We start from the raw sequence: 20,233 nt of genomic DNA on the forward strand, positions 1-20,233 counted from the left end.
ATGCCTGTAAGTGAAATATGAGATTCACGCGAAGCGGACGGCTATGATGTCCGTCTCACGTAAGACAGAGTCATGTAAGACCCTCGAACAAACAAAAGAAGAAATCGAGAAGGTGTCAGAGATACGGATATCGAAAAAGATTGCTAGCCGCTGTCAGGACTGGACTCTGACGGTCAATGCATCATTGTGTGTACTTAGCGGTGGCATTTAATGTGCTGACCCCCCGCCAATACCGACCAGTACCGGTCCCATGTCCCTTTACCGGCTAATATATCATGTACCATACCGAACCGCTATTTCTAATGTGACTCTGTATCATACTAATATCGCCATAAAAGCCGTTTGATGCATTATAAGGCCCTCACGCAAGTCTTTATTTTTTCTACTGCTTTTTTCCATGAACAGACAAGGTTTGTTATTGTGTATAATAAGGTTGGTATCCTCATAATATTTTCTTTCGAATTATTTTCCAATTTAACAAAAAAAAAAAAGCTTCCAAAAGAAATTATGTGCAAAGAGAGAAGCTTTTTATGTCCCAGCGAGATGGAGAGGCCCACGTTCAGTGTCAAGCCATTTAAACCTTGATTTGAGAGTGCTTTTTGTTAATGGAGAAGTGCTGAAATAAAATTACTAAAAAATAAATGCTGATTTTAGAATAAATTAAAGTGTTTAGAAGGAACTAATTTAAAATAATTATTAATAGTCGAAATAAAATAAGCAGAAACAAATTCCATAAGCATTTATTAACCTTCTTGAGAAAATCACGCTTGCTACTACAGTTTCAACCGAAACCGTGATTTCAAAAAATCTCACCAAACACAAAATTCGCTTAAAATTACAAGAAAAAATTATTATGAAATCTTCTACTGCACTCCCAAGCGGACTGTAAGTTGAAGCCCTTGTGTCCGAAGCATTGCTTGTATGTTTAGTATAAGGGAATGATATGGAAGCCGAATGGAAAGCCATAGAGAATACAGGCTCGTAAACAACTTGGGCCACAGACTCAGCAGAAGAAATTGCTATTGGGTTAACGATTAAATTTTTGAGCCCGCAAACGAGGCCCAGGTTAAGAACCTTTATCACAAAAATGCCTACCTGAAATGAGAAAGGGCACCACAACATAACAAATGAATGCAAGGCGATAAACTGTGTACATTTTTTTCGTATCAAAACCGGCATCACCTCCTTTAAATATGCTAAAGTTAGAAACCCCTCGACCCAAGAGGTCTTCTTATCTCATGTATATAATGGACGGAATAATTCCGGGAACCGAAATGGAGTTGCAGCGTCTCAAGAATACTTGCACCGGAGAACACACACAATGGACGGCTCCCCTCTTTTGTATCACATTATGGAGCTGATCAAGAAGGGGGTACAACTGTATAGCTGCTGCTGCTGCTGCTGATGATGATGAATGTAGTATATGATGATGACTAGAAATCGAAGAACTCATAGGGTTAGTTCTAATCGTCACCACCATCAGCTTCGTCCATGTCCCCGTAAGCATAACCATCGTCGTGGTCATCTGCTGGTACAGGCTCAGCATCTTCAGCAGCAACATTGCCTCCATATGCTGCTAATTCGACATTATCGTCTTCACGTGGGCCCCTCTCGGCTCCCTTCCTTTCCTTCTTTATCCTCATTGTCTCCAAGTTCTCGTCCGAGAAGAATGAGGCATACGGCTTTGAGACCTTCATCCAAAAGTGCATATAATCAGATTGCACTCAAAGTTCAGATCCGGAGATCCTTTTGAACAAGGAGCCTCCATTGTAAAATGCCATGAACTAACTGCATTGTTATTAAGAGACGGTTTTGAACTCTCCGAGATAGAGCGACAAAACAATGCATCATTTTCAAGTGTTTTTTCACACTCCATACACTTGAAAACTCATGGATGACGTGGTGGTCGACAACTGTTGCTGGAGGGGCGGATGTAAGTGTCTCATTTCTCAATAATATCGAAATTGCTTTTTTAAAGTCATCTTGAGAGCAAGTTTTTCAGAGACAATTTACAAAAAGAAGTCTCAGAACTCTTTGCAAAAAATATTACTCTTCTGGTTTCTAAATAAACGCAGTTCTCCAAAACCATTTCTCCAAGCATGCCCGAGTTTATCGACGGGGCATCTTGAAGCTTTAAAGAATAACAAGAATATTGAACCACGAGCTTATATTGTCCAATTAGCTATTGGCATTGTAGAGGCATTCTGGTCTTACCTTAAACAGTGAACCTCCCTTTTCTGCAGCTACAACCAGGTTGCTCCAGTGCTCATCATTCTTCAGCGTTGATGCAGACCCCACAACCTAAATTAAGCAAACAAAAGATAGATTGCAACATAAGACCAAGCTGCAGATTGTTTTACTGAGTCCACAAATAATATCCTTCTGTGCTGAGAAATATAATTTTACCAGGACAGAGGATCTGGCCCTCGTAATTGCGACATTCATTCGTCTGTAGTCAGCAACAAACCCAATGCTTTTACCCTTACTGGCTCTAACACATGAAAAGATTACTACATCTTTCTCCCGACCCTGAGGAAAGAGATTGAAACTCTTCAACATATTGACCAGCAAAGTGTAAAGTTACAATGAACAGAAATGGGGAAAAAAAATTCTTTTGAGAAAAAATCCCAGAAATAAATTGAACTGTTTACCTGGCAACCATCAACAGTGATGATATCTACTATTTTATTTGACTCCTGTTTAAATATCTCTTTGAACCGTTCTTTGAAGAGCTTGACTTGATAATTGTACGGGGACACAATTGCAAGACGGGAACTCGATTTAAGGACTGGGTATCTTGCCACCAATTTGAGATACATGTGCATAACAAAGTCAACTTCGTCGATGTTCACCCGGGACCCGCTCCCAGATGGCTGAGATTCTTTGCCTTCGTGTATATCGAAGAAGCAGAAAGGCCCAAAGCATTGGCAAACATGCCAGGCACGTTCTGTCTGGGTTGATATATCAGGCCCATCCTCTAGTTCGTTGTTGTAGAACTCCCTTGAGGGAAAACTTCTTATCTGTCAATGGGAAGTAAAAGTTAGAAAGAATTTCAATGGAGTTCAACTCTGTTCTCTAGTGTCAGATTCATAACTGAAGCACTTCTTGACGTCATTAACCATATTCGAAAAGCCAGGAGAACTTCTCTCATGCATCAATGAAATTTCATTGACTTCATAGTGGTAAAGAGGCAACATAAGAAAGCACACAATCTAAGAGGAGCACAAAATATTCGAGAAACGGGTTCCTAGCCACTAAAGGTTCCCCACTTTATGGAGTACGTGGTATTAAGCTTATTCAGTAAACTATCCGAATTAACCTGTGGATGCATTCGGTATTGCTCCCTAAGCATCAAAACAGGATAACCAGCTTTCTGAAATCTCTGAAACAGACTCATGCCATATCTGCAATTTGATAAAAAATAGATAGATCAAGTAAATTGCATGACAAGAGAATTCTATATTGCATGCTTTTAAGCTAAAATTATATGAGAAGCAATCAAGATAAATTTTGTACCCAAATTTGTTGGCAACTGTAGAAATCACAGTAGCTGGGAGTTGCACCGGATCACCAACCTACAAAGGGAGCAGAAGCACATCTTGCAGTCATACACAGGATAATGATTTGCCTAATGCATACAAAAAATAGATGATGAACAATTGGAGGATAAAATAACTTTGTCCACTCCATAAATAATGTCTATAGAATGACATTAGACAGAGACACAAGATTAATCACATAGCAGCACGAATGTTGTTGATGATCCGGAAACCTCAGATTTTGTTCTTAAATTACTAGAGTTTTGATTTGAAGAGTGCCACCTACCAGAAATGCTTGTTTGCAACCACTAGACAGGGGAACAAGAGTTGCTGGCTCAACCTGTCCAAAATAAAAATCACATAACATCGAACGGCTCCATGCTGAGAGGACAGTAAATGCCACTCCAGAAAAGACATGATATAATGTAGCTCATTTCATGTAGCAGAACCATTACATGAAACGTTAACTTACTGCTTGGGCAGCTTCGTCAATGATAACAACATCGAAACCATGATTGAGTTTGCTGAAAATTGTTGAACCACTAAAGCTGAGAGTGGAAAATACCTGCCACAAATTGTACATGGGATATGGAAGAAATCACCATAATGAAGCAATTTCTTGTGATCAAAACAAGACCAAGGAAGCAATTTCTTGCGATCAAAACAAGACCAAGGACAATAATCATGATGACGCAAATTCTTGCTTTAAAAAGAAAGACAAGTACACATACAATCACAGCCTCATCCAAAATTGCTGCACGAATGCTATCTGAATCTGTTCCAGCAGCTACTTGATTCAGTTTCTGTTCCACCTGAAAATTGCTCCTAAAATCAGCTCTCAAACTACCACAAACTTTTATCAGAGGAAAAACTACTTTGTCTGCTAGTAACTATATCAGGTTCAGAAAAGTGGTTGTTGCACGTTGGGTGCCAGACATCAGCTACAAACATTGTGGACCTGTTTCTACTAGCTATCTAGGCCTTGTATGTCTCAAGGACTCAACTATCTTGACGTCAAGTTTAAGCATCAAGATAGAATCCAAAGGAACAACTTAACAGCTTCTTGAGGTTTCTTTAGAGACAAAACCTCAATATGAATATTTATGGTCAACCAACTTAAGCTACTATTGGCCTAAATCCTCAAGTTGCATTCTCTTTAATCCAGAAATTTGGAGCAAAATTCTCATCTTAGTTTTTGCACTAAGTGAAATTTCTAACAGTAACAGAATTTCTATACGGATGGCAAAGTTATACAACAGAAGTCTGCAGTTAAAGTCTTGCAGCACAAAACCATGACATATCAGCTGATCGATGGACTGCCTAAATAACAAGATGCACTACCAGGCAAGTCCACAGCACCCTTTGAGATTTTGAGAAGAGTTGCGAAGAAACATTTTCATGTGAGTAGCACAGAGACCAAATGGCTAATGCTTCTTCAATTATCCCGGAAGATTAAGTCACGAGTATCTTCTATTCAAATAAAGTTTCAACATACACATGAAACTACAGCAGCACCAAGGCAAAACCCAATACATACAAGGTGATCCATTGAGACTGCTTGAATTGAGTGATGAGCTTTCAGACCTATCCTCACTATTTTGGGATTATAAGCACGATCATCTTCATCACGTATTCCTGAAAATTGCATAGATGAAAAAAAATTATAATAACTTAAGATGATGACAATGATACAAAATGAATGCCATCTTTTGGTGCACTGTAGATAGTACAAGAAGGCAGCTTAAAAAGGTGAGTATTGATATGATATGGAAGCACCTCCATGAAAGGATCATTCATGATAAAGAATTCTATTTGTCACACAGAATTTTGTTCCCCATTTTTGGGAATTTTAAAAGGAAAAGGTGAGACAAACAATACTCTTTCTCCCACTTCCGCTTGCATAAGATCCTAACAGCAAATAACATCCAAGCACGTGGACATGTTCATGATCAAGGACAAAACATATGACGAGGTGTTTTCAATAAAATGGTTCTTTACCAGCATTCAAAACACGCAACACGATCTCATCAAGAGCTGAGTTTGATGGGGCACAGACCAGAACCCGTACTCGGTATTTACGAGTGGAATTAACAACCTCTGGTCTCTGCAAAAACATTTCAGTTAGTGATTCCAGTTTCAGATGCTAACAAATAATTATTCATTGTAAAGGTTGATTGAAAAGATCTAAATACCAACTCATTTCCAGTGGTCGGAAAAAAACCATCATCACCATCAATTGGCATTATCTCATCTCTTGGATTGACACCACTAAGCCATGGAGATGCTTGTCCCCACTGAATGTATCTGCCAATAAAATTTTCCAACCAAATTATTTGGCTGTATAAACAAATTTACCTTGCCCGAAAAACTCTTCTCATGGATTATGAAGAAGCCAGCAAATATTTCTGGTTAAAAAATTAATGCCAGATGATCCCAGTTCATACAGAACTCTAAGATAACCCCACAGTCTGTAACAAGACAGCTTTTCTTTATTCAGGGAGAACATAGTTAAGATTACAGTACATTAATTTAATCTCTTTCACTCTCTTTGACAACTGAATGAAATAAAGAGTCTGGACCATAACTATCTCTTTCACTTGACCACAATCATGATAAATCATCTTCTTTGAACCGGTAAACGTCATAGTGCTTCAGACAGTGAAAATACCTTGCCACGTCTAGAGTCCTACCTCTAAGATAAAATGATGGACAAAACGTTATATGTATATTATCATATTATATCCCTCACAGTGAGTCCTGAAATTGAGTTTGTGCAGATTCTGGTATTCTTAATGTTTACCATTAGCCACATATTTATTTTTCAAAAGGGAACAGGACATTCTGCCATTTAGGATCACAACACAATATGAAAGCTAGTAAAAAGTCTTCTGAAACATAGCGGATCTATCATAACTCGAAAGTGAAATATGTGCTGAAAGAGAATTTAAAGGAGGACAAACAATAGCTGCCAAGACATACTTTTCTTCAATGGGCAACTCCAGCCCGCGCTTTGTCCCGTGTGATTTACCCCTACAGAAAATGCAAGAACACAAATTATTGTTAAAATGCCTAGCAAAAGCAGAAACAAAAGTATATGAGCAAGATAAGGATCACCAGGTTTTCAATTGATTGGCCAAACACGATGCAAGAGAATAAATGTTACTTTGAATCAATTCTAGTCGGTATAGCATGCAAAATAGCACTCAGTATCCCGAGGATGGTCTGTGTCTTCCCAGTTCCTGGAGGACCCTAAAGAGAGGTGCGTGTTAAACCTCACATATTGAGAATATGATGCAGAAATAAAGGGCAAACACAAAACAAAAGAAAGAAGAAAATACCAAGAAAGATATATATTTTCAAATTGGAGAATGGAGATGCCAAAAGAGTTTAAAAGTTATTAAAGATCACGTTGAATAACAAATGATACAGATATGTAAAGACAATCTAAAAGGATAAGAAACCATACAGCAAAAGGGTCATATAAAGTAAAGACAATCTAAAAGGAGGAAAAACCTGTATCAGGACAAAGGATTTCCTTGACAGACCAACCTGAAAAGATTTTCGTCAGAGAAAAACACAATCAGAAGACACACTTAACATATATAATTATTAGATGAAAAAAACCATGAGCGGTGGGATTAACATGTTAGTTGGAAACTCACATGTATAGCTTGTTGTTGTGATTCGTTCAGATTACTCTTAATATACTCCATCAGAGGCTTTGAAATTTTCCAAGCCTGGTTTTGAGAACTCTGATTCTTCTCAGAAGCTGCTAATATCAATTCCTTGAAAGGGAGAGAACTAACTGACCTTACAGCTAGATATTCACGAGAAATGGTCGATAAGCTGCAGAGCTGAACAAGATATGAAATTCAGTAAATGCTGATCCACTTTGGACATCATTACAAAAAACCAAATGCCAAATTGTTCCAAAGACGATGAGCCATTCCATCCAAGATAAAGGATAAAATACATTTACTAAACGAAAACCCCCAAAGCAAACTTTCATTCAGTCCGAAGAACAGTAATTACCTTGAGAATGTACACCGACTTCTCAACTTCACTAATAAGAGATCGCATTCTCAACAGTCTCGGACTAGATTTAAGTTTATCACCATCCAAGTGCATCACTTCTCCAGCTAAGTACATCCTAAGTCTAAGAACAATAAGGCAGCGGTCATCGTTTGACATGTCGGAGCCTCCCATGTCCCGTACCTGCCGATGCTCCACTAGAGCAAAAGCAAATGTTGTCGGCAGCTTATTGCCTTCCTGAAACTAAATAAGCACCAGCAGAGAAACTTCCGCATCAAAACGTCAACAAAGGAGGTGCAAGAAAATCAACATCAATGGCAATATGAGACATCATATCAGAGGTTACTTACCTTCTCTCTGGTGAGCAAGAGGAGATCATTCTGAGCTATGGAAGTATCCTTGTGAGGGGAACCGTAAGTGATCTCAGGCAAATGGAACCCGTCGGACTCGGTGCATTTCACCACCACTCCATGCTTCCACTCGATCACTGCAGAAAGTTTCATACCCACATTAACGAGAGAGACAACAGACAGAGAACACCTCCCATTGACATTCATCTCAACAGTGCACTCTGCAATTCCGAGGGAACAGCAAAGAGTTACCAGAATTTTCGTCGTCGTCGTCGCTCCTCTGGACAATCTGGGCCTTGACCTCCTCGAACAGGAGAGGCTCGAAAGTGGAGATATAGTCCTCGACGCTGCTGTAGGTGTACTTGACCTGCTTGATGCCCGGGGGAGCTCCGTCCTTGCCGTTCTTCTTGGTGTCCCGCTGGTTGGATTCTTTGAGGAGGCGGAAGTAGTCCCAGCCCAGGATGATCCTGTAGAAGCGAGAGAGAGAAGCGGACTGCTCTTGAAGTTTGCTGTCTCTGTCTCTCTCCACCGCCATTGTTCTCTTCTTCTTCCTGCTCACACTCACAGGCACAGCCGCAGAGCAGAGGACGGCAGGGCGAGTTTGCGTCGAAGGGGAAGAAAGAAGAGACGCCTTTTAAACCTTCTGCTGTTATATGGACCGCCGGCGGGAGCCCCGCGGAACCGGAACGGAAGGGGAACCGAGTCGGTCCCTCCCTCCCTTTGGTGGTTTTCATGGGCCTGAACTGCGGGCTTATGGGTTTCTTTTTCCCATATTTCAGCATTGATATTTTTCCCTTCCCTTCCCTTTTTTATATTTATTATTAATTTCTTTTCACTTTGCATAATATATATATATCTCGTAGGTCATTGAATTCCATTCAGATAAATAATCCCGCCTTTGTAATTTCCTGCCAACTACTAACTGGATCGAAAAAGGCACTTCCGAGTTACCATGAACTCAGGATGAACAATTTATAGTGTATTTGATTTTACAGTTAAGTAGAGTTGAATTTTGATTTTAATTGAATTGTAATGATTATTTTGTTGAATTATGAAAAAAAATTGTGAAAAAATAATTAACAGTTGAGAGAATTTAATATTAAAAATAGAATTGAATAGTTAAAAAAATTGAAGAAAAAAAAAAAATAATAATTGTGTTATTGACTTTTGTTGTGTAGTGAGTAGAGTTAAATTAGAGTTAAAATTTTAAAAACCGACCCTAAAACCAAACGGATCAATTGTTTGATTTCCTGACCAGATTTTGCGTAGATAAATACATATCATCAACACTCTTGTGCGGAAATAATGATGCGAGCCATAAAGATTTCGGAACCAAGGAAGAGCATCATAATCATATATAGGCACATACACATACATGCCCCGCAATGTTTCCACTGTACAAACTGTTCGTCTGGGATCTTTGCTTATTCATTTATTCTTCATCGACATCATACAACAATAGAAAATCCAACCATGATCATAGTTGCTTCATCACCTCGGCTCTTCTCAAAAGCTTGCATCCCTCAGCACTTCCCTTCAGTAGCATTGGCAGGCAATCCCATCTGAGTGGAGATTTACCAATCAGTACAATAAGAAAGTTGCGTCTTTCCGATGGAAGTAATAAGGAATGTCATTTCAATAACAGAGGAAGCACAGGATGTAGATGGAGGAAAGTCTGCGGTAAGCCTTCCCTTATATATGTTATATAAGGAGTTAGCTTCCATAACTGTCCAGCTAGAAAGTACAAGCAGCCAAACGGCCAATAGTTTGAACGTTAAGAAACTGTTTAGGCAATGCTAAATGGAAACCTCGTATATTAATGATTATATACGCATGTTGATGCTGATGCAGTCATTCAAAACACTGGGAAACGGATAGATGACTAAAAACATGAGCCACGATCTTACTCTAAGAAAGATATTTCCATATATGTACCAAACATTGAGCTGGCCTTGCTTTGGGTTGGGTTCAATATCACTACTAAAGATTTTATGCTAGAAATTGCCATCTTGCACATACCTGCCCTTTCGCTGTTGCTTAACTCGAAGAAGGAGTATCTGGCTGGTTTTCAGGCATACCAGCTTGAAAAGCCGGAAGTTCGGCATACGCCTCATGCAACTTGGTTAAAAGAGGATACTCAGACTACACGGAAATTAAAGATCGAGAATCAGTTAGCAAATTCATCTAACGAAATAACAAGCCTATTCAGGTACTGATAATGATACTCCGAGCACCAGAAGACGAGAAATAACACATGCATCAAATAAGTATGAAAAATCACTTGTTATTGCAGTCCAGTGAATGATCTCAAGTTTCAAGAGCCCAAAAATTCGAGGACAACTTGAGTCATCCCCCAGCAATATAACTGGCTGTTCAACCTCACATAGCCAAAGGTTAGAAGCAACCTAAGCAGTGAACTGATTCTTTTGCTATTCAAACATGTGCAAATGATATGTAAATGTGCCTATAAGGTGGAAAAGGTACAGAGGATTTACTTCAGCTTTCAACTTCGAAGAACACAAACACAAATACGGGTGGAAAAGGTGGAAAAGGTACAGAGGATTTACTTCAGCTTTCAACTTCGAAGAACACAAACACAAATACGGGTACATACTTCACCAATCAATAATATTAGCTTAGCTCAATTATTTCAGCAGGCGGTGAAGTTTTCAGCTGGTGGAATACCATATTAAGGTTGAACCTTTTAAATGCAGCATGAATCTGAGGTGCCAGAAAAAGATCAGCCTGCAGAAAAGGTAGCAAGTCACCTTTGTCAGATCACCTAATTCTTCTACAACTCAATTAAATTTTCATACATGTTAAACAAATAACATGCTTGAGCTCCATTTGACCGATATGCATATGTGTTGATAGCATAAACTAATTCATCAATGTATACTGATTTAGTTCGCTCTATCAGCTTCCTGACAATTCTAGAAAAAACCAAGTTGCTTCCCAAGGGATCATTAATTTTGCCTAACGAAACACAAAAACAAAAGAGAGGGGAACTAAAAAACTCGAAGCACAATAGAGGGAGGAGGAAAAAGATCCTCTAATATGCCATGTTTTGCCAGTATCCTTCCAGGAAATTTCAGGTCATAGATACCCAGAATGACTATATGAAAAAGTACAGGCAATGGAAAAGGAAAAGTGAAGCAATCGAACCAGGTAAACTTCATCCCCAGTGGCATATTTTCCAGCATAGTCCTTCAATAGCTTCTCAAGTGCTGTAGCCATGTAAGACTATGAAGTTAACCCATACATCGAAAGAATTAGACCCAATGACGCGTCAAAGAATTAAGCTGAAGTGCGTCAAAAACTTTTGAGAGGATGACATGTTGATCATTCACTGATAACGGTAAGTTCCTGAAGAAGGCTTAGAGATGAGATATAATGAAAAGTAGATGCACATGCAGCAGTGTCTGAGCAGGGATTTTCCAGTACTAATTATCATATCAGGTGGACAGCTTTCCAAAAGAAAGACTGTGATTTCTCACTAATAGAATTTATACGTATGCATTGGAAATAAGTGAATATTTCACTAGCAAATGAATTTCAGTTTAGTCATCGACTTTCAACATCAACCCTGATATACCTTATGTAACTTTCAAACAGCGCTCAGATGGAAGCCATACAGGTAAGATTCCATAGTAGACTGACAATTCTAATCTCCATCAATCTTTGCAATTCGCTTCTGAATTTGTAATCTCTCCTTCAGATCTGCCTGAATTTTGACTCAAGCACAGGTTTTTTTTTCCCTTTTTTAACAACTTAGTGCATGCTACAAGTAACAGTGTTACCTTCTTCTTTCAAAGGGATTGTCTAAAGTATACCATAAGAATTCTCCTTGACCGAGAGAAATAAGGAACCAAGATTATGGCAAAAGAAACATCAATAAAGAGAGGTAAATGGGAACAGTAACCCTAGCATACCTGAAAAACCTTTGCCAATATGACGCTTTGGCCATTCATGCATCTCATCCTGACCAACTTTCTCTCCAATATATTTCTGTCAAACAGGAAGAGAAAATGAAGAGATTTTCTACCTTTTATGGACTAGAACTATACATGAAGCACTTATCTTTTGGGGTATTTACCAGAATACCAAGATTCTGAAGAGGCTGTATGCTTGAAGAAACAATATTTGCAGCCTGTAAAACAGTTGAAACGGAATTAACACATATTCAAGGAGGAGCAGTGCACCCATATACGTTGAAAGTAGTGCGAGAAGGTTGAGCTTTAAAAGAGATCATGGACCTCAAGAGCACTGTCATTGACCTACTCACAGCATAATATAACTGGAGACTGCTGTTTGTCTCTTATGATAAGTGAAAGAGGAGCAGGTTAGTCAACATGTAGCAACATTATCAGGCCATCGCGGGGCCAGTCACGCCAATACTTTTGCAGAGCTTTATTTATAATTACATTATTGGCCTGAGGAATCTCCAAATTTGCGGTCATTAATACAGACACTTTCTCTGACAAAGCACTAGCACATAGAGATTAACAGCTGAAACAAGAAGCTATAATGGCTACACATGGTTGGAGTAGTTTTCTATGCATGATCAGCACAGGGAAATTGTTTTGGCAAGAGAAAGAAAGACGAGAAAACTGCATATTATGGTCCCACCTAACTTGTCATTTGGAGGACAGACCTCTGCTTACACGTGCGAAAACATCATCAAGAATAAAGCAAGTAAAGCTATCCACTGACTAGCTTTTCAATATAACAGAAGAATCTTTCATGCGTTTTGGAGCATAGAGAGCTTTAAAGTTCATATATTTCTCGTATCACAAGATCTCTCATTCCAATTCGAGAAACCGATAGAAAAGTAAACATGACGATATTATCAGCCTGGAATGCATCAACTCGCACCTACTTTCATCATTTAGAATGTGAATACAATTAGACAGCTAAGGACATCTCACAAAACGAAGAAAATGAAATTGCACCTGGTAGTTAATGGCCCTTTTCTGAAGATCACTTGGCAACAGTGGCTTTTGAGGGTATTTCTCTTCCAGATACTGCACAGAAGAAGAAAAGGAGGGGTCATATGCTGCTGTATCTGGGACTAAGAGCCGCAAAAATCGACAGAAGTTTCAAAGCTGTCAATGACTCGCCATAATGATGGCAAAGGAGTCCGAGATGACTATGTCCCCATCCAAGAGAACCGGCACATACCCCAGGGGGTTAAGCTTCGTGAACTCTACATCGAAAAACATGAAAAAGGCGACATCTCATCACTTGCTAGTCACAAACATCATTTCATCGAGCGGCATACGTTCACCGAAATAGCGAGATGAAGAATAAATTACCGGGACTGAATTGCTCTCCTTTGAGCAAGTTCACGGCTATGTACTCGTACTTGAGACCTTCAACATCCAACATTCACACCCATAAGCTAAGATGAGAATCTCTAATTCAAGGCTTATACAATATACAGCACACGAATTGCTGACGGAACAGAGCAAAGCAGCACATAGGAATAGCAGAGGACCTTTCAAGTTGAGGGCGATGCGGACGCGGCAGGAGCACGAGCTCCTGAAGTAGGAGTAGAGCTTCAGCTTCGTCTTCTCCGCCCCCTCGCCACTCATCGCCTGGAAATCGCGCGTGTGAGGTATTTGTCTGCGAATACATATGTAGAAATCTATGGAGGACTGAGCTGAAAAGGGACGTAGTACGCACCATTGATAGAAGAGGAGGATGCTACTCGGAGCTCTGCAGCTTCCAACTGCTCACAGTCTCGTCGTTGCTTTCTGAAGAATCGCCGAGGATGACAAAGAGACGATATATGTATGTCTCGAGAGTAAACGATCAATTTATGTCTCGAAATATTCGTTCCTAATCACATCAGTTTTATCCAAGATTACATTAATTTAATCTTTATTCACATCAATTTAATTTTTGATACATCAATTTGGTTCAAAATCACATCAAATTAATCATTGATCACATCAGTTTAGCCTCCAATATCAATTTAAACTATCCACTTGGCCACGTCAATTCAATTCTTACTTAATCATATTATTTTGGTCATTATTAATATCAATTCTTTACGCCAAAAGTTCCTTATTTTCTCCCTCCTTTTTGCTACTCTTGTTTTCGAGCCGACTTTGGAGCATTCGTTCTCATTGCTTGGTCCTCCGATTCTCGTGTTCTCGATGACTATAGAAAGCTTATACATAGTAGTACTACGTAAGATCAAGTTTCGAGCCAAAAAGTAAAGAAACAAGTTAGAAAAATGTGGTTAAAATTTAATTTTCGCTCATAATGTAAAAACTTTGGATAGCGATGTCTCTCAAATCGTGTAACGAAATTACGAGCCGTCAAGTACTATGGCTTCCTTACATTATGAGAAATTTGTCTATATAATTTTGTCGGATCAATATTGACTATATAGGAATTTGTTCCTGTATTTTAGAGAGAGAAAACTTTATGGGTAATCAACAACAAATTCAATTATTGAAAATATCGCGTATTGTCCAACGAATTATGATTTTTTTTCTTTTGCATTTATAAGACTTGGATCCGAATAATTAATTAATTAATTGATTAATATATTGGTTTGTGCTCTGAAATTGGGCTCCGCAAATGCCCGACAGCCCAATCATTTTTTGATGAGTAAAAAACATGACACGGGCACAGCCGCAGAGCAGAGGACAGCAGGGCGAGTTTGCGTCGAACAGGAAGAAAGCAGGGCGCCTTTTAAATCTTCTGCTGTTATATCAACCGCCGGTGGCGCGGGACCGGAACGGAAGGGAACCGAGTCGTTCCCTCCATCCCTTTGGTGGGGTGCATGGGCCTGAACTGCGGGTTTATGGGTTTCTTTTTCCCATATTTCTGCATTGATATTTTTCCCTTCCCTTCCCTTTTTTATATTTATTATTAATTTCTTTTCACTTTACATAATATATATCGTGGGCATTGAATTTCATTCAGATAAATAATTTTGCCTTTTGTAGTTTCCTGACAACTAGTAACTAGACCGAAAGAGGCACTTCCGAGTTCCCGTTGGCTCAGGATGAACAATTTAATGTTTGATTTCCTGACCAGATTTTGCGTAGATAATATATATATCATCAACACTCTTGTGCAGAAATAATGATGCGAGCCGTATAGATTTCAGAACCAAGGAAGAGCATCATAATCATATATAAGCACATACACATATACATACACGTACATGCCCCGCAATGTTTCCACTGTACAAACTGTTCGTCTGGGATTTTTGCTTTCATCGACCATATACAATACTACTAAATGACACTCTTTGCTTATTTATTTATTCTTCATCGACATCATACAACAATAGAAAACCCAACCATGATCATGGTTGCTTCATCGCCTTGGCTCTTCTCGAAAGCTTGCATTCCTCAGCACTTCCCTTCAGTAGCATTGGCAGGCATTCCCATCTGAATGGAGACTTACCAATCAGTACACTAAGACAGTTTATTCTTTCCGATGGAAGTAATAAGGAATGTCAATTCAATAACAGAGGAAGCACAGGATGTAGATGGAGGAAAGTCTGCGGTGAGCCCTCCCTTATATATGTTATATAAGGGGTTAGCTTCCATTAACTGTCCTGCCAGAAAGTACAAGCAGCCAAACGGCCAATTGTTTGAACGTTAAGAAACTGTTTAGGCAATGCTAAATGGAAACCTCGTATATTAATGATTATATACGCATGGCGATGCTGATGCAGTCGTTCAAAACACATAGATGAACAAAAACATGAGCCACGATCTTACTCTAAAAAAGATATTTACATATATGTACCAAACATTGAGCTGGCCTTTCTTAGAGCTTTTGGGTTGGGTTCAATATCACTACTAAAGATGTTATGCTAGAAATTGCCATCTTGCGCATACCTGCCCTTTCGTTTTTGCTTAACTCGAGGAAGGAGTATCTGGCTGGTTTTCAGGCATAGCAGCTTGAAAATTCGGAAGTTCGGCATACGCCTCATGCAACTTGGTTAAAAGAGGATACTCAGACTACACGGAAATTAAAGATCGAGAATCAGTTGGCAAATTCATCTAACAAAATAACATGCCTATTCAGGTACTGATAATGATACTCCAAGCACCAGAAGACGAGAAATAATACATGCAGGGGCGGAGCCAATGTATAGCTAGGGGGGGGCAATTGCCCCCCTTGAACTTTGAATTTTTTTAAATTTTGCCCCAAAACTAAGTGTTTTTCTATGTAAAATTAGTATTTTGCCCCCCCTCGATGAAAATCCTGGCTCGGCCCCTGAATACATGCATCAAATAAGTGTGAAAAATCACTTGTTATTTCAGTCCAGTGAATGAGCTCAAGTTTCAAGAGCCCAAAAATTTGAGGACAACTCGAGTCATCCCCCAGCAATATAACTGGCTGTTCAACCTCACATAGCCAAAGGTTAGGCGCTCTGTAATTGAAAACAGACTAAAGAAACTTTTGTTCAGTTAATGTTGAAAGCAACCTAAGCAGTGAGCTGATTCTTTTACTATTCAAACATGTGCAAATGATATGTAATTGTGTCTATAAGGTGGAAAAGGTACAGAGGATTTACTTCAGGTTTCAAATTCGAAGAACACAAACAGCAAATATATGTACATACTTCACCAACCAACAATATTAGGTTAGCTCAATTATTTCAGCAGGTAGTGAAGTTTTCAGCTGGTGGAATACCATATTAAGGTTGAACCTTTTAATTGCAGTATGAATCTGAGGTGCCACAAAAAGATCAGCCTGCAGAAAAGGTAGCAAGTCACCTTTGTCAGATCACCTAAACTCAATTAAATTTTCATACAAGTCAAAAAGTTTATGATAGCATAAACTGATTCATCAATGTATACTGATTTAGTTCGCTCTATCAGCTTCCTGACAATTCTAGAAAAAACCAAGTTGCTTCCCAAGGGATCATTAATTTTGCCTAATGAAACACAGAAACAAAAGAGAGGTGAACTAAAAAAACTCGAAGCACAATAGAGGGAGGAGGAAAAAGATCCTCTAATATGCCATGTTTTGCAAGTATCCTTCAAGGAAATTTCAGGTCATAGATATCCAGAATGACTATATGAAAAAGTACAGGCAATGGAAAAGGAAAAGTGAAGCAATCGAACCAGGTAAACTTCATCCCCAGTGGCATATTTTCCAGCATAGTCCTTCAATAGCTTCTCAAGTGCTGTAGCCATGTAAGACTATGAAGTTAACCCATACATTGAAAGAATTAGACCAAATGATGCGTCAAAGAATTAAGCTGAAGTGCGTCAAAAACTTTTGAGAGGATGACATGTTGATCATTCACTGATCATGGTAAGTTCCTGAAGAAGGCTTAGAGATGAGATATAATGAAAAGTAGATGCACATGCAGCAGTGTCAGAGCAGGGATTTTCTTGTACTAATTATCATATCAGGTGGACAGCTTTCCAAAAGAAAGACTCTTATTTCTCACTAATAGAATTTATATGTATGCATTGGAAATAAGTGAATATTTCACTAGCAAATGAATTTCAGTTTAGTCATCGACTTTCAACATCAACCCCGATATACTTTATGTAACTCTCAAACAGCGCTCAAATGGAAGCCATATAGGTAAAGATTCCATAGTAGACTGACAATTCTAATCTCCATCAACCTTTGAAATATGCTTCTGAATTTGTAATCTCTACTTCAGATCTGCCTGAATTTTGACTCAAGCACAGGTTTCTTTTTCCCTTTTTTAACTAGTGCATGCTATAAGTAACAATGTTACCTTCTTCTTTCAAAGGTACAGTCTAAAGTATACCATAAGAATTCTCCTTGACTGAGAGAAAAAATGATCCAAGATTATGGAAAAAGAAACAGCAATAAAGAGAGGTAAATGGGAACAGTAACCCTAGCATACCTGAAAAACCTTTGCCAATGTGACGCTTTGGCCATTCATGCATCTCATCCTGACCAACTTTCTCTCCAATATATTTCTGTCATACAGGAAGAGAAAATGAAGAGATTTTCTACCTTTTATGGACTAGAACTATACATGAAGCGCTTATCTTTTGGGGCATTTACCAGAATACCAAGATTTTGGTGAGGCTGTATGCTTGAAGAAACAATATTTGCAGCCTGTAAAACAGTTGAAACGGAATTAACACATATTCAAGGAGAAGCAGTGCACCCAAATACGTTGAAAGTAGTGCGAGAAGGTTGAGCTTTAAAAGAGATCATGGACCTCAAGAGCACTGTCATTGACCTACTCACAGCACAATATAACTGGAGACTGCTGTTTGTCTCTTATGATAAGTGATAGAGGAGCAAGTTAGTCAACATGTAGCAACATTATCAGGCCAATACTTTTGCAGAGCTTTATTTATACTTACATTATTGGCCTGAGGAATCTCCAAATTTGCAGTCATTAATGCAGACACTTTCTCTAACAAAATACTAGCACATAGAGATTAACAGCTGAAACAAGAAGCTATAACGGCTACACATGTTTGGAGTAGTTTTCTATGCATGATCAGCACAGGGAAATTGTTTTGGCAAGAGGAAGGAAGACAAGAGAAAACTGCATATTATGGTCCCACCTAACTTGTCATTTGGAGGACAGACCTCTGCTTACACATGCGAAAACATCATCAAGAATAAAGCAAGTAAAGCTATCCACTGACTATAGCTTTTCAATATAACAGAAGAATCTTTCATGCGTTTTGGAGCATAGAGAGCTTTAAAGTTCATATATTTCTCCTTTCACAAGATCTCTCATTCCAATTCGAGAAACCAATAGAAAAGCAAACATGACGATATTATCAGCCTGGAATGCATCAACTCGCACCTACTTCCATCATTTAGAATGTGAATACAATTAGACAGCTAAGGACATCTCACAAAACGAAGAAAATGAAATTGCACCTGGTAGTTAACGGCCCTTTTCTGAAGATCACTTGGCAACAGTGGCATTTGAGGGTATTTCTCTTCCAGATACTGTCCCGGAAGAAGAAAAGGAGGGGTCATATGCTGCTGTATATGGGACTAAGAGCTGCAGAAATCGACAGAAGTTTCAAAGCTGTCAATGACTCACCATAATGATGGCAAAGGAGTCCGAGATGACTATGTCCCCATCCACCAGAACCGGCACATACCCCAGGGGGTTAAGCTTCGTGAAATCTACACCGAAAAACATGAAAAGGGCGACATATCATCACTTGCCAGTCATGAACTTCATTTCATTGAGCGGCATACGTTCACCGAAATGGCAAGATGAAGAATAAATTACCGGGACTGAATTGCTCTCCTTTGAGCAAGTTCACGGCTATGTACTCGTACTTGAGACCTTCAACATCCAACACTCACACCCATAAGCTAAGATGAGAATCTCTCATTCAAGGCTTATCCAATATACAGCACACGAATTGCTGACGGAACAGAGCAAAGCAGCACATAGGAATAGCAGAGGACCTTTCAAGTTGAGGATGATGCGGACGCGGCAGGAGCACGAACTCCCGAAGTTGGAGTAGAGCTTCAGCTTCGTCTTCTCCGCCCCCTCGCCGCTCACCGCCTAGAAATCGCGCGTGTGAGGTATTTGTATGCGAATACATATGTAGAAATCTACGGAGGACTGAGCTGAAAAGGGACGTAGTACGTACCATTGATAGAAGAGGAGGATGCTACTCGGAGCTCTGCAGCTTCCAACTGCTCACAGTCTTGTCGTTGCTTTCCGATGAATCGTCGAGGATGACGAGAGAGACGACATATATATATGTATCGAGAGTAAACGATCAATTTCGTCTACGAATAATTATTAATATATTGATTTGTGCTCTGAAATTGGGCCCAACAAGTGCCCGGCGGCCCAATCATTTTTTGATGACTAAAAAAAAGGGGGATTTATTTGGTCATTTTATTATTACAAAATGACAAAATATATCGCTTTCCGTCCGGTATTGTTAGGTAACATTCTCTTTAAAAATTTCTAATTCGAATTTCTAAAAATAATCTTTCAATTAGTGGTCGATTATCAATTTACATTCGTTATTAATACATAGATAGACCTTATGATTTTACATTTTCTCAAGTTTTCATTTCCTGAATATCTATGTAATCTTCTCGAATAACGAAATCGACATGCTACAAGCTCTCATTTTATTATATTCCTAATTTATGTTAAATCAATATTACTTAAAATTTATAGATAAAAAAGCTCCGATTAATGCGCGGGTAAGCGGACTAGTTATAAGGTATGTTCATGTTATTAAAAAAAAATCAGTTCCATTCCTAATTATTTTATTATTATTATTATTATTGTTATTATTACTATTTTCATTAAAAAATAAGTACCATTTCCTTTTCTTT

The 20,233-nt window shown here is 38.9% G+C and overlaps 3 protein-coding genes across 3 annotated transcripts; all 3 read right to left on the bottom strand.

The window, feature by feature from the left end:
- Positions 1–1,003: 1,003 nt before the first annotated feature.
- Positions 1,004–8,651, bottom strand: LOC116195414 (probable helicase MAGATAMA 3). The gene is made up of 19 exons (XM_031524587.1): positions 8,174–8,651; positions 7,922–8,058; positions 7,572–7,814; positions 7,202–7,393; positions 7,053–7,088; positions 6,703–6,788; positions 6,519–6,569; positions 5,732–5,843; positions 5,538–5,643; positions 5,077–5,174; positions 4,271–4,351; positions 4,012–4,104; positions 3,826–3,879; positions 3,517–3,575; positions 3,320–3,404; positions 2,652–3,020; positions 2,407–2,529; positions 2,215–2,301; positions 1,004–1,691 (listed from the first exon to the last, which is right to left on the bottom strand). Exons 1-19 carry the CDS (start codon positions 8,454–8,456, stop codon positions 1,464–1,466), a joined length of 2,523 nt encoding a protein of 840 aa, XP_031380447.1. The 5' UTR covers positions 8,457–8,651; the 3' UTR covers positions 1,004–1,463.
- Positions 8,652–9,243: 592 nt separating this feature from the next.
- On the bottom strand, positions 9,244–13,763 carry LOC116195416 (glutathione S-transferase zeta class-like). The gene is made up of 11 exons (XM_031524589.1): positions 13,607–13,763; positions 13,419–13,518; positions 13,237–13,293; positions 13,042–13,127; positions 12,874–12,945; positions 12,018–12,071; positions 11,854–11,929; positions 11,087–11,148; positions 10,607–10,666; positions 9,941–10,063; positions 9,244–9,483 (listed from the first exon to the last, which is right to left on the bottom strand). The coding sequence occupies exons 1-10, from the start codon at positions 13,607–13,609 to the stop codon at positions 9,959–9,961; spliced, it is 675 nt and encodes a 224-aa protein (XP_031380449.1). The 5' UTR covers positions 13,610–13,763; the 3' UTR covers positions 9,244–9,483; positions 9,941–9,958.
- Positions 13,764–15,039: 1,276 nt separating this feature from the next.
- On the bottom strand, positions 15,040–19,685 carry LOC116195418 (glutathione S-transferase zeta class-like). The gene is made up of 11 exons (XM_031524590.1): positions 19,528–19,685; positions 19,340–19,439; positions 19,158–19,214; positions 18,963–19,048; positions 18,794–18,865; positions 17,954–18,007; positions 17,790–17,865; positions 17,026–17,087; positions 16,592–16,651; positions 15,790–15,912; positions 15,040–15,333 (listed from the first exon to the last, which is right to left on the bottom strand). Exons 1-10 carry the CDS (start codon positions 19,528–19,530, stop codon positions 15,808–15,810), a joined length of 675 nt encoding a protein of 224 aa, XP_031380450.1. The 5' UTR covers positions 19,531–19,685; the 3' UTR covers positions 15,040–15,333; positions 15,790–15,807.
- Between the last annotated feature and the right edge of the window lie 548 nt (positions 19,686–20,233).

The sequence above is a fragment of the Punica granatum genome, chromosome 2 (assembly GCF_007655135.1).
Source record: "Punica granatum isolate Tunisia-2019 chromosome 2, ASM765513v2, whole genome shotgun sequence".
Classification (NCBI taxonomy): Eukaryota; Viridiplantae; Streptophyta; class Magnoliopsida; order Myrtales; family Lythraceae; genus Punica; species Punica granatum.